Consider the following 14,217-nt stretch of genomic DNA (forward strand, 5'->3'; position numbering starts at 1 on the left):
AGACCTGTTAGAATCTTATATACCTGGATCATGTCCCCCCTTAGGCTCCTTTGCTCGAGGCTGAACAGATTGAGCTCAGATAACCTCTCCTCATAAGACATTCCTCTAAGACCAGGAATCATTCTCGTAGCCCAACGTTGCACCCTTTTCAAGGCAGCAATGTGCTTCTTAATTAAGGTATGGTGACCAAACCTGCACACAATATTCTAGGTGGGGTCTTACCAAGGAATCATATAATCGGACCGGTGGAGAAACGCTTGTCATAACTATCTGTGGAGTAGGTTTCATCTGGGGTCCCTTCCTGGAGTTGGATACAATCACAGCTTTATTCATTATCTCAATAGCTGGTTTTCCAGCTTTCTGAAATAGGTCATAGCTATTTGTAACAACACATGGCACAATTCTTTCATCACCCTTTGAAAGGTGAAAAGTACATTGATTTGTTTCATAAACCTTAAATGTAATTTACATTGTTAAATACCCCTGTGGTCCCTTTTTTAAAGTGGATGGCCGTATTTCCACTTTAAAATAAATTGGTACTGCAGCTCTCTAGTGAAACAAAAGCGTAATTGGAACAGAAGATGGATAAATGCAGTAGAACTGAACAGCTACAGTACACAGAAAGTGTTGACAAGTGGACAGATTTACAACACTGTGGGGAGGCAAGGTTAAATTAAAATCTAGAAATCACAATACCCAACAATGAAGTGAAGAATTTAGTTTAAAACGTATTTATAAACAAGTTTCTGTTCAAATCACACAAAGAGCTTAAACTGTGTTTCTGCATATTATTATTATTATTATTATTATTATTATTATGATTATTATTATCATCATCATCATCATCATTAATGTTATTGTTATCATTAGTAGTAGTAGTGGTATTAGTAACAAGTAATCACAAGGTCGCCGGTTCAAACCCAGCCTCAGCACGTCTGCGGGTCCTTGAGCAAGGCCCTTAACCCCCATCTCCCTGGGCGCCGCTACGGGTGGCTGCCCTTCGTGGACAACTTACTCTACAAAGAGCAAGTTGAGGGAGGCATAAAGACAATTTCCCCATTATTATTATTATTATTATTATTATTAATAATAATAATAATAATTTAAAGTGATTAATAAAAAGAAAATATTTAATCAAATGTAACAGTTTCCTTATCAGTTGGCTTCTATTTTTTTGTAGCATGCAGCAATACATTCTTATCTTTCCTAATTATTGTGCGCATGCCGATGCAGTTCAGCTTTAGTTTTAAAAGCATTAATATCCATCCACCAGTTTTCATTTTCTTTCTCCTTTCACCAGCAGGCTGAAAAGACAAGTGCAAACAAGAGAGGCCAGCTATTTCCCAGAGTAATATGTTGGCTTGTTGAAAAAACAGTTAAAGTGTTAATTGTGGTTTACAGAGAAATAACAGCATCATCATCCATCCATTTTCTGAAACCACTTATCCTATTCAGGGTTGGAGGGGGTGACTCCAGAGTCTATGGATACAAGGCAGGAAACTAGGACCAGGTGCCAGCCCATTGCAGCGCACATTCTCACACCATGCACTCACAAACACCTATGGGCAATTTAGTAACTCCAAGTAGCCTCAACATGTCTTTGAACTTTGGGGGGAAAGCAGAGTACTCAGACGGAACCCCACAACAACACAGGGAGAACATGCAAAGTCCATACACATGGAACTCTGGCAGAGATTCAAACCCAGGTCCCAGAGACAGAGGTGACAGTGCTAACATTATTGTTCTTATTATTCACCCCTTTGTACTGTCCTAATCTGTGCATGACTTGCAAATAGATGGACAAATGGAATCAGTCTTAGTGACTGTTTAACTAATTTATGTTAAAAACATAATGCATAAATTGAGCATCTTTAATTCCAGTGTTTGTTAAAATTCATACATTCCTGTTATTTTGTCATGGTGACAAATCTATCTGACTGTTTCCACTTTACTCCCCCCTTGTGGCGACTTTGGTTTCGCTGAGTCGATGTTCAAGCCACCTTCCATTTTTCAAAATCCTTTCTGCCTGTTTATTTATGTCATCATTTATTCATTATATTATTAATCATTAAATGCCACTAAGGCATTGGAGTCAAAAATAGTTTGTCTTAGACAATTGTAAGTTATTACAGCAACCAAAAATAGTTTAAACAAAATAAAACCACTGTCCTCCACTTTTTATTAAAACTAAATGGTTTAAAAAATTTGTATACCAACAACAATAGATCCATTAAAAATGAATGTAACAAATACTATAATAGACAAGGGTGACTGTTGCCCCTATTTAAGGCCTTTCTGCACTACTGGCAGCACCACTTGTACTCCTAAAGCAAATGTTGACACTGTTTAAGCTAATTAATGGTGGCCCTGCTGAGACTGTTGTATAGGGTATTTTGCTGCCCAGTTCACCTTTTTCAGTGCCAAAGCACTCCTGTGTGTTCTGCAGAGCTGGCGGTCAGAAAAAGCCTGCATATGTTCAGTTTCTGACGTAACTCACATAGAGCGCCATATCTCTTTTCATCCCACGTGGAGAAATTCATGTAATGATTTACAATATTCTTTTGAATAGATTTCATATAGTTTTGTTACTGGTGTATTGATTTCAATTATAAATATGAACTATACTGATGAGTAATACCAGATCAAATCATTGGAGACCATAAGGTGTAACAATCTGCTTAGAGTAACTGACTGAAGGTAATGGCAAAGTAATGGTACTGTATTTTCTTGTACCATTACAGAGTAAAAGAAGCACAACTCTGAAGAAGCGTTTTGTTTATGTGTTTGGTTAGCGTGCAGTTTTCATTCATTACATAATTTCATGTAATAAGCATGACACCTACAGCCAATTTAATTTTTTTTTATTATATTACCTGTAAAACAGCTTGTCACGCAAACAAATTTTAGCATTTAAAATCAATCTTTAACTTATGAAATTATACAAAACTGTTTATTTTTACTACTTGGTAACTCCAATCAGCCTCAGCATGTTTTTGGACTGTGGGGGGAAATCGGACTACCCGCAGGAAACCCCATGCCGACACGGGGAAAACATGCGAACTCCACACATGTGTAACCTGGGCGAAGATTAAAAAAAATCTTACATTTTATTCGTATTGTCACTGGTATTACAGTCACTGGTATTGCACAATATCTCAGTATTACATTATTACATACTGCACAAAGATAAATGGTAATGTCATAAATGATCAGAACACTCAAAAAGTAATAAATACAGAAAGTAGATTTTTGTTAATACTTTGCATGTTAATTTTGCCATTTTGTAAATTACAAAAAATTGTTCAGTTACTGGTGTCATAGGGTCCAACTGGTGTTTTGTTTTAATAAGGTTTATTTATTTTTTTAATTAAATATTGTCTTTGAAAGTTGAAAAGATAATCATCTACTTAACATTAAATAGATTTAGATGGTATGGTAACAGAAATAACATACTGTAGAGTTCTTACTTGTTTCTCCACATTCACAGCTCCATTAGTCATCAACACAATATTAGTGACCCCATAATTTAAAATAACGTACACTGACAAAACACAGATGTGTATGTATTATCACAAAACTCTCAAAATTCCTTCAGATATAAATAGTCTGTATTTTATAATGCATTATTATTATTATTGTCATGTTAAGTTACATTCATTGCTATGTTCACAAAAAGTTTAACCTATTTCACCTATTCCCCTCCAATCTTCGTAAATACAGATAAACATATTAGTATTAATGCTACAGTTATGCTGTTAGTTGAACTGACGTCTCTAAATTGCCCATATTGATGTGATTGCGTGCCCTGTGACAGACTTGCCCCCTTTCCCTTTCTTTGAGCCATTTATTTCCTGGAATAGATTGCAGGCTTAACACAACCCTGTACTGGATAACATTATGGAAGATGGGTTGATTGACATATTTTAGTTCCAAGTACACATGTATATCCATTTATCTTCCAGCTGCTCATCCAGCAGGGGGTCACCAGGAGCCTATCCCAAGCAGCACAGGGCAATTTAGAGAGACCAGTTAGACTAACAGCATGCTTGTGGACAGCAAGAGGAAACCAGAGAGGCCAAAGCAAATCTCCATAACAGAGGGACAACATGCAAAATCCAGATACAAAGAGTGGTGGCAGAACTCATACCCCCAGCTAGGGAGGTATGAAACAACAGTGCTACCCACTGCACAAAATACAGATGTATCTTTCCCAATTTCTGTGTGTGTAGGCCACACTGGTGTACAGTTTCTACAGTGACATCTGCATGGAGCTATACATTGTTCTACACCAATATTTAGGTGATGTTTTTTTACCCATTAGTGTTCTCTGGATTGGAAGTAGTCAAGGAAAAAAGTAGACTAATGGCTTTTCTAGCAAGACTGTGGTCACTGAATCAAGTGTTTTCACCTAAGTGTTGCTACATAACTAAAAAAAAAATTTAAAAGCCAGTTATGGTACTTAATAATGATAGTTAAATGATAGTTATGAAACATAATACCAGTAGACACAGAAGTGGATTGCATGCACGGTGAGACGATCTGGAATAGGGTTATGAATCACAAATTTGAAGTAAACTTTGAATGACAAACAGTTATCGTCTTATTGTTTCTTCTGTAAGCTTCACTTTCTACAACTTTCCACAGGTCCATTAAAATATAATAAACTTGAACAGGCTAAATAATGCAACAAAATCATAAATTAATTGGCAACTAGTTTAAGGAACAGAGAGCAGGACCAGCACTTAGCATGTCAGCTTAATTCAGATTCTGCTACCTGGTGGGTGAGTGTGGGTGAGTGCGGGTGAGTGAGGGTGAGTGCGGATGAGTGCGGGTGAGTGAGGGTGAGTGCGGGTGAGTGATGGTGAGTGCGGGTGAGTAAGGGTTAGTGCGGGTGAGTGAGGGTGAGTGCGGGTGAGTGAGGGTGAGTGCGGGTGAGTGAGGGTGAGTGCGGGTGAGTGAGGGTGAGTGCGGGTGAGAGAGGGTGAGTGCGGGTGAGAGAGGGTGAGTGAGGGTGAGAGAGAGTGAGTGCGGGTGAGAGAGGGTGAGTGCGGGTGAGAGAGGGTGAGTGTGGGTGAGTGCATACCAGGGCTGGATAGTCTCCCAGTGTGAGCCTGCCATAGAAGGTGTCCACATGCTGCGCTCCCCTCAGCACCTCTAGGGAAGCCAGGTGATGACACGGATGGCTGTGGCGGCCGCCCGCTGGATGATGGCAACAGGATGGCTCAACCGTGTCTCTAGCAGGGGCACATGCTCCAGGAGCTTCTGGCGAGCAGACGGTACCTCGGCCAGGACAGTGAGGGCCCGCAGCGCGTTTGCGCATACAGCTGTATCCTCACTGGTCACCAGGGCCAACAGTGGGGGGATGGCGCCAGATTTTAGGGCCTGATACTTCCCTGGACAGGACCAAAAATGGGCATAAGGAAATGGCAACCCAATGGCAAACAAGACAAAAGAGACGGGTCAAAAGTGAAGTGAAGTGAAAAGTGAAGGACTGAAGTGCAATTCCTGTAACAGAGACATGACCTTGCTAATACTACTTTTGTTTATATAATATATTTATATAGTAGATATAGTACCAAATCCAAGGCTGTGAGCATAAAAGGCATCATGTTAAATTGCCTTATAAAACAATCAAGTCACAGTTATACTGATATTCAGCATAACATATAATGTATATCTGAATGTATACCTCCACAATAGCAGTAATTATAATGCTAACAGGTAATATGACGCTTCCTCTGCCAGCTGTGCTCTCTTCCTCTGTACAGGCATTTCCAGATTCCCCCTCTTCGGCTACATACCTTTTGTGATGACCGCTGTGTTCATAATGGTGCCAGCAGCATTAGCTTTGACCCCCGGGTCACTGTCGCACAGTAATTTGACCAAGACTGGGAGAACCTCTTCCTCACACAGCATGTCCTTCCCTTCACGGGAGACACTTCCAGAAAGACAGGCACATCCATCATATCTACCATAGTCACCAAACACTCGATAGCCTTCGGTTCATCCTGCCTTAGTCTTGAACATGTGCTTCTAAACAGAAAGCATCAATGTCTCCTTGTAGCATCAATTATCTAACACTAATGCCTCCATCCAGTTCATAGAGCTATGGTGAGACACCTACTTTTGTGATGTTCTCATACATTATCAAAACATATATACAAGTTATTTATACTTTTTTTGGTTCACTTTGGCTGACCACTTTTACAGTGCATTATGTACAGACAAAGAAAGCCGATTTCAGTAGGATGTGTCTGTTTGGCTGCAGAGGCTCATGGAACCAAGGGGTGAGCTGCCTGCAAAGTAATGGAGACTGATCCATCAGACAGTTAAATGAATACCCCTATGTGGTGACTGAACCCAAAGCAAGCACTTCCATAAGTGCATTAAGAGAATTCCACTGAATACATTAAACCTGGAAATGACTCCAGCAGATTAACATATGCATTATTAATGTACTCAGCAGGATCATGTCACCATACCCACCTCATAAAAACTGACTGTCTCTAGATATTTTTTTCAAAAACTGAGGTTTCTGAACTTTTTTCTATGATTTCGGTGAGACGATACATATTTAAATGGAAAGCATTACCTACAATTGCTCTCATCGTTCCAAAATCACTTAGGGAAGTTATCCACAAAAAAAGATTTATGACAACATTTATGACAGTTTGGCTGACATAGCAGCATGCAGCTTCTCAGTGACCGCTAAGAGGGCAGTCTCTGTGGAGTGAGCTGCTTTGAAGCCAGACTGATTAGGATCCTGTAGGTTGTTTTGAGAGAGGTAAAGAGAGAGCTGGTTGTAGACTGTGCGTTCGAGGATTTTTGAAAGGAAGGAAAGAAGCGATACTGGTCGGTAGTTGCAAGTGTCCGAGGGATTTAGAGTGGGTTTTTTCAAGATGGGAATGACCCTGGCTATTTTGAATGCTGTTGGTACATGACCGGAAGTTATGGAGCCATTAATGATAGTGGTGATGAAGGGGAGAAGGTCCAGAGAGATTGTCTGGAGCAATGTGGAAGGGATTGGATCCAGTGGGCAGGTGGTAGGGTTGTAAGATGAGATGACTTTCATGATCTCATCAGCCGTAAGACTGGAAAACTGGGCCAGTGAGGGGGAAGGGAAATCCTGGGTGTGTAGTGTAGTGGATGGGGAGGGAGAGAATGTCTGGCAGATTTCACCAATCCTTTCGTCAAAGAAGTTGGCAAAGTCTTCAGCAGTCAGGGAGGATGGAGCAGGAGTTGGAGGGTTGAGTAGTGATGAAAAGATATTATGGAGTTTACGAGGATCATGTGAGGATAGCTCTAGTTTTTCCTTATAAAAGGCAGTTTTAGCTGCAGTCACATCCGAAGAGAATTTGGATAGCAGAATACGGTAGGAAGACAGATCTGCATCAAGTTTCGATTTTTTCCATGTCCTCTCTGCTAGCCACAATTACAACATCCATTACAAACAGCAGAACATATGTATGCATGTTTATACATTCACAGATTTAAGCTCCACCTGCTCCTCCAAGGAACATTCCAGAGGTCACAAGATGTACTGTTCCCTTATTACACTTCATTGCTCATTTTCTTGTTAAACGTACACTCTGCTCTCTTAAGGCTGCTTGTGAGCAGAGGTGGGGATTTTAAGTCCAGAGAGTACAAACCCAGACCAAAATTTAGTTTCAACCAACCAGTTGAGTTCTCTGTGACTGTGATTTTTTATGCTGGTTGGTTGAAACAAAATCTTGGTCTGGATTTGTACTCTCTGGACTTAAAATCCCCACCTCTGTTTGTGAGTATTCAGTGAAAGACTACTGAAGTGCTTGTATGAGAATGCAAGTGTTGTTTTTTTGCCAGTTAGGCAGACTGTCAATGCTGTCATGTGCATGTACAGGTGTGTGTGTGTTTGTGGTCCAGGAATACCTTACCTTGTGGGGACCAAATGTCCCCACAACGTGATGAATACCCGTTTTTTTTTTTTTTTTTATCTTATGGAGACCAGTTAACTTATAAAAATCCTTGACTGCAATGAAAAAACTAAAAATGCAAAAACTCTTGTATGTTGCTTATGGTTATGGTTAGGGCTGGGTAGGGGTTAAGATTGTTATAGCTAGCATTAAAATGTTTCCCATAGAAATGAATGAGCGGTCCCCAAAAAGATATGATTACACGACTCTGTGTGTGTGTGTGTGTGTGTGTGCGTGCATGTGTGTGTGCATGTGCATGTGTGTGTGCGTGTGTGCATGTGTGTGTGCGTGTGCATGTGTGTGCGTGTGTGTGTGCATGTATGTGTGTGTGCTTGTGTGTGTGTGTGTGCATGTGTGTGCGTGTGTGTGCATTGCTGCCCACCTGATGGCCACCATGACACGAGCTGCAGCACAGCGAATGCTGGATGATGGGTGAGAAAGCAGGTTGTGCAGGATGGGGACTCCATTGGTGGCCAAGGTAGGCTTGGCTTCCACACGCACACAGCTGCTGAGTGTGGCCAGGATCAGGCCCTGGATCTCCTCCTCCTCTTCCTCCTCCTGCTTGGAGAGCTTCACCACTAGTCTTTGCACCAGACCCAGAGACAGCAGACAGTTTGCGCCTGTCGTAGATAGAGCCCACAGACAGATGGGTGAGGGGGAAGCCAGAAAATTCCCTGAATGCTTCATTATGCTTGACAGGTAGCTGCCATGTAATGGAAAACCTTCACAAAGTGCCACATGAAATGAAAATGAATCCCAGTAAACAGAGGATGACGGCATTACATTATGTTTGCAAGAAAAATGACAAACAGTGTGAAACCTTTCAAGCAACAATTTTTCCACTGACTTGAAGACAATGCCTTTTTATGTAATTGCTTGGGAGTGAGAAAAAAAAGCTTCAGATACAAGAAAGTATCAGAAACAAATATATTTATTGTTTGTACAAAACTGAAATAAGAGGAAGCTTTTTGGATGTTCCAGAGGTATCAAATGAGGTTAGAGCTGTTACTTTTGACTGTCACCTTTCTGCTGCCTCTTAGGGTCACACCATAGTAAATATATACTATAGACAGCAACAGTTAGTGTGAAGCGGAAAACATTATGTGAAGCTGACTGAATCAAAAAAGTTTAAGAACTGAAAGACTTTAAAATATACATTATCAGTCATAAAAAGGGTTATTTGTACTATTCTTTACATTTAAGAATAATTATAAACATATAAAGACAGATTATGCACTGCCCAAAAAAAAAAAAATTGCTGAGGAGGCAGCTGTATGGGTTGGGACTCATGTCGGTTCAAATCCTGGGTGGGCAGAGTGATCCCATCATTGGGTTCTTGAGCCAGGCCCTTAACCCCAAATGCTCCAGGTACTGGCTAACCCTACTTTCTCCTTTATGCCAGTTTCATGAGGTGGCCTCCTGGGATGCTTTTCCAGCTGTGCTGAAGGGGTTCCCACATATGCTGAGGACTAATTGGCCACTATTCCTTTACTCTCTGGTCAAACTCCTCCAAAACCACTTCCACTGTGTTTTGGTCAGGTGGCCAGGTCATGTGACACTCTATCACTCTCCTTTATAGGCTGCTTGGGATGTCCAAACTTTGACTGGTACTGTATATCAAATACCAGTGGAACGGAAGTAAATTATATTCTGGGTTTCTAACAAAACCCTGATTTGTCTCTGGAAAGAAACATTTTTCAGTCCTCCAAAGAGCAATGCAGGACCAGGGAGGTGAAGGAAAACTCATGGGCAGGAAAAAAGAAAAAGAATGAGACTGGATGTAAGAGCCCAGGGTCAAGTACACTTAGCAGAAGAGTCCATAGTGAACTGGCTAAGAGCTGAATGGAGAGAGAAGATAAAACACCAACGAATCATTGTAATGCTACAAAGGAGGCTGTTAAATGCATGATTTAGTATATAATATTCCTGATTTGCAGTTGTTTCCTTGATATTTACCCAAGAATTCGAAGCATCTTTCCTAAGGGCACCATAGTGCAGATTGTCTGTGAGTTTAATCCAGCACAAATTTGGTTTCTTAGTTTTTAAATCCTCTCTAGTCCTGCTGCTCTCATAGACATACTGCAACAAGTCTATTTAGCATTTGCATATTTGGGATAGGAGTACTAAAGTAACAGCTTTTGAATGAACTTGCAGTAGGTAAACCCCAGGAGAGCGATCAATCTATATTCTTACAGTGCTGACCCATGCTACTGAATTCAGAAAAGTTGCAGTCTTTGAGTATTACAGTCTTTGAATACTGCAGCAGTCTAATCCTGAGGGAAAAAAGCAGGAACAAATTTTAGGGTCGGGCCACAGAACATTGAAGAGTTTGTTTATTTCCAAAAATAAACTATATATTTTATTTTTTTTACAACCCTGTACTCTGCTCACATACAAAAAAATCAACCTGGTTAAACTTATGAAATTACCAATCGATCCACCATGGACTAGATTCCACCAGACCATGGAATATACGCTTTTATAATAGTAAACTTTAATCTGAAAGCTTTTCAATGGTCTTCTTTTACTGAAATCAGTAATGGTATATACACATACTATCTAGCTTAGACTACTGACCTGCCCAGAAGACCCCTGTAACTATACATTTATTTACCGGACAACTGTATCTGGAGCTAATATATCACAGTTGTCACTCAAGATGAGAAAGCACGTGTGAGTTTGTCTCTACCATGGTGGTTTAAGAAATTAACTGTCTGATCTGTTTGGGCACATCATTTGAATAAAATTATGGAGCATTGATACCCAAATAAATTCTGATGGAATGAAAAATCACATTCGACCATAAAAATTAGCCGATGACCTTAAAAGTACTTTTCCTATGCATTTATGATCGAAATGCTATGATCGAAATTGTAACATTGCAAAATGACCTCCACCTCAAAGCTTACCAGGCTGCACAAAACTTTTGGTGCCTTGTTGACAGAAAAGTACAGTGGTGTATGTACAGCAGCTATGAAGGTTGCCAGCTTGTTTGGTTCAACCTATCTCTGTGAATCAGCGTTTTCTGACATAAACTTCATTGAGAACAAACACAGAACACGCTTCTCTGATGCACATCTGCAGGACTCACTCATAGTTGCAGTGTCAAGTTACACACCAGATTACAATACACTGGTGAACAGCATGCAATGCCAGTTTTCCCACTGACAAAGAAACAGATACCAGATGTTGTCATTCACAACATGGCAGTGCCATGGCAAAGTCGAATTCAAATATTGAAAAACTGTGTTTAATTCAAAAGTCAAAAGCGTGTTCATGAAATGTAACAGATATAATATTTTTTATTTAAAATACTGCAGATTTGTTCATTAGTTCAAAATGTGATGAGTTCTTAAAAATTCTGAAAGTTTTTTGTTAAACACATAATTGATAACTTGTTCAAATGTGGTGTAACATAGTTCATGATTTGTTAAAAGGGTTTGTCGGTGGTAAGTGAAAATGGGACATGGTGATTTCCTATAAAATGTTATAGAAATGATCATTTGAAAATGTAAACAATTGCTGAGATTAATATAAATAAAGTGTTGAATATTGATATTATCTGTTTCCCACCTTGTTAAGTCATTGTTGATAAAATCATAAATGTGATCAGTGTCTTCACATAGATGAGTATCATTAATCATTAGTAATAATATATAACTAAAAGTAAACTGAGCAAATTTGTTATTTAAGAAGAAGTGTTTCTCAAACTGGTAGCCCTTCGCATGGCTCAGTACCCGTGAAGTAGCTCTCAGTCTCAAAAAGGTTGGTGACCTGGTCTAGTGAATAACAGAATAGATTTCCTTGTGATTTAAAACCTCAAGTCGATCAGTTTAATTTAAAAAGAATCCTGTATGATTTGAAATGCATATTATGCTCAATGTTATCTTTAAAACCACTATTTATGTAGCCTGCCTCTTAGCATCATAATATTTCTAAATTATACTGGCAAGAACAATATTTAATCCATACATAAAAATATGTATGGTATGACATTTTCAAAGATTTAATTGAATAGCACACATTCGTCATGTTGTTTTATTTTGAATTTTGATTGCTCCCTAACTCCACTTTTAAAGCACATGGCTTTTAAAGTTGGTTGAGCTCAGCATGAAACCTTCACAAGCTCAATAAGAAACATTGAGTGGGTTCATCTGCTATGAGCAGAAGTGGCCCAAGTTGATGAAGTATTCATCAGAATCTGTTTGTACAACAGGCAGACTGGGAACTGTTCAATCTCCTATACTGCTCAAAAGTTATACTGTCTCAGAAGGTCTTAAAGTGGGTTGTGCCATGAGTCAGTTATGGAGAGTTACATCATATTAGTGGGTGTGTTGTACATTATGGATTAGTAGCAGCATTGGAACTCAAACAAAGTCAGCATGATATACAAAAATCAGGGATCTGGTCATTGAGGGGTATAGGGTTCTCTGTGTCAGTGCACTATGCAAAGAGTTATGATGGGTCTTTGTTTTGAGTTCCTAGAAGATCTCTATTTTCTGTAGTTCTTCTCTGACTGAAATCAAATTAATCCTGCTGAGGAGCATCCCTCTAGTGATGGATGATGAGTGGAAAATTGGAATAAGAGAAAATTCTGATTCAGAGATGTGAGTTTCTGATAAATGTTGATGAGCTGAGGAATGTAAACGGGCTATGATTCTGTGAGTTGTTAGGTGCAGGCCATGCCGTTTGATTGAGTGTGTGTAGGGATATTGCTTTCACAATTAAACCCGAGAATCGCAGTCGGCTGTTTATAGAAACATTAGCTCAGATGATGTAGCTCTCGTGTATGAGAACATTAACCCGACACAGAGCCCTTGTTTATAGGAACTTTAGCTGAGAAGATGGAAGACCACAGGTCTTTCACATTCTTAGTCCTGTAAGACATGTTATGAATAGGTCTGACATATCAGGATATAGAACTTAGTAGAGTTTTAAGAGGGCAAATAGGTAGTCAGACACATTAAAAAATAGCACATCAGGGACATGTAACTTCCGATAATGTCAAGTTATGTGATCAGTCCCAACACCGGTGTGATCTCAGGAAATGGAGGGCTGAGCTGGGGGAGGGCGAAACAGCAGATCTGTCAGAATGGTACACATCTTGTTGGCACAGCCTGAGGGCTGCTCTGCGCACACACACAGCTGCGTCGTGGACGGGGTGTGAATGTGCTTTCATGTTGGATGCAGCTGCTGGCAGCATTCACATGACAGTGGCAGCCATCCTAACACTGGAGAAACGCTGTGAATGCTAATTTTAATTTGAATTTCAGAAGTGACGTTGCAGTTCTGACAAAGAAGCTCTTTCAAAGCAGAGAGTGGAGAGGCCAGTTTTTTGGGTTAAATCTTATGTAAGGTTACTTCATATCAATGTGATCTAAAATTAATGGTAATCTCAGTGGCTTGTTTTATGATGTGCCCCACCTGATGGTGGTGAGATTGGCATTCCAGCCACCGTAAAAACTTCACACAGCTGTGGACAAAGCAATCAGGATGCTTTTCTGCTCTCTGAAGGACTGGTGTGGTGCTGAGGTGTTGCCCAGCACTCGGGTCCTAATCTGAGGGGGCCCATCCTGGTAGGCACGTGGAATGTCTTGTCTCTCTAGCATGATGACCATCTTCCTCTGCTGTCGGAGGAGCTAAACTCTGCATTTCAGTGGCTGCACTCTCTGAGGTACACAGACCAGGGAGTAGCCAGGTGAGTATACCTACTTTTGGTCTGGTTGGTCTGATGGCTACCATACTCAGGGAGTAACTGTTGCTGTGGCGGACCAGCTCCTCTCGATGGTGTCTGATGTCACTCCTTTCAACGAGCGTATTATGACGCTCAGGCTAAGGTACTCCTTGGGTGTCTTGTCTGTTGTCTCAGTGTATGCCCCGATCACAGTGAGTGATGTCTCGTTGAGGGAGACATTTTACTCTCAACTTCACTTGGTGGTTGATGGGTGCCCACGAGGTAACACTCCTCTGGTCATGGGTGACTTCAATGCACCCACTGGCACTGAATGTGCTGGCTATGAAGATTGTGTTGGTCCCCATGGGTTTGGAGAGTGGCTCCATGTTCCTTGACTTTGTAAAAGGTCAGGGGCTGCGTGTCACTGGATCCCGATTCCAGTGCCCTGAGCCACATTGTTCGACTTGGTACTCCAGTACTGGTGGTGCAGTGAAGGAGATCGATCACATCCTTGTGGGCAGATGTTGGAGGCTCCCACAGAACTGCAGGGTCTACAGGAGTGCCCACTTTGTGAATTCTGACCAGTGACCT

At 40.6% G+C, this 14,217-nt stretch overlaps 1 protein-coding gene across 2 annotated transcripts in view; it reads right to left on the minus strand.

Annotated features, from left to right (window-relative positions):
• Window positions 1-2,879: 2,879 nt before the first annotated feature.
• The window catches only part of rsph14 (radial spoke head 14 homolog), a 50,970-nt gene continuing 39,632 nt past the window's right edge, over window positions 2,880-14,217 (minus strand). Inside the window, exons 4-6 of one of the 2 annotated variants that reach the window (XM_023834468.2) lie at window positions 8,335-8,572; window positions 5,802-5,938; window positions 2,880-5,393 (exon numbers count right to left, since the gene is read on the minus strand). In XM_023834468.2, coding sequence (XP_023690236.1) covers window positions 5,155-5,393; window positions 5,802-5,938; window positions 8,335-8,572 — 614 coding nt within the window. In that variant the 3' untranslated portion in view covers window positions 2,880-5,154. Of the gene's footprint in view, window positions 5,394-5,801; window positions 8,573-14,217 lie in introns of those variants that run through there. The other variant, XM_072702974.1, reaches the window with a different exon arrangement.

Source organism: Paramormyrops kingsleyae, chromosome 2 (genome assembly GCF_048594095.1).
Source record: "Paramormyrops kingsleyae isolate MSU_618 chromosome 2, PKINGS_0.4, whole genome shotgun sequence".
Taxonomy (NCBI): domain Eukaryota; kingdom Metazoa; phylum Chordata; class Actinopteri; order Osteoglossiformes; family Mormyridae; genus Paramormyrops; species Paramormyrops kingsleyae.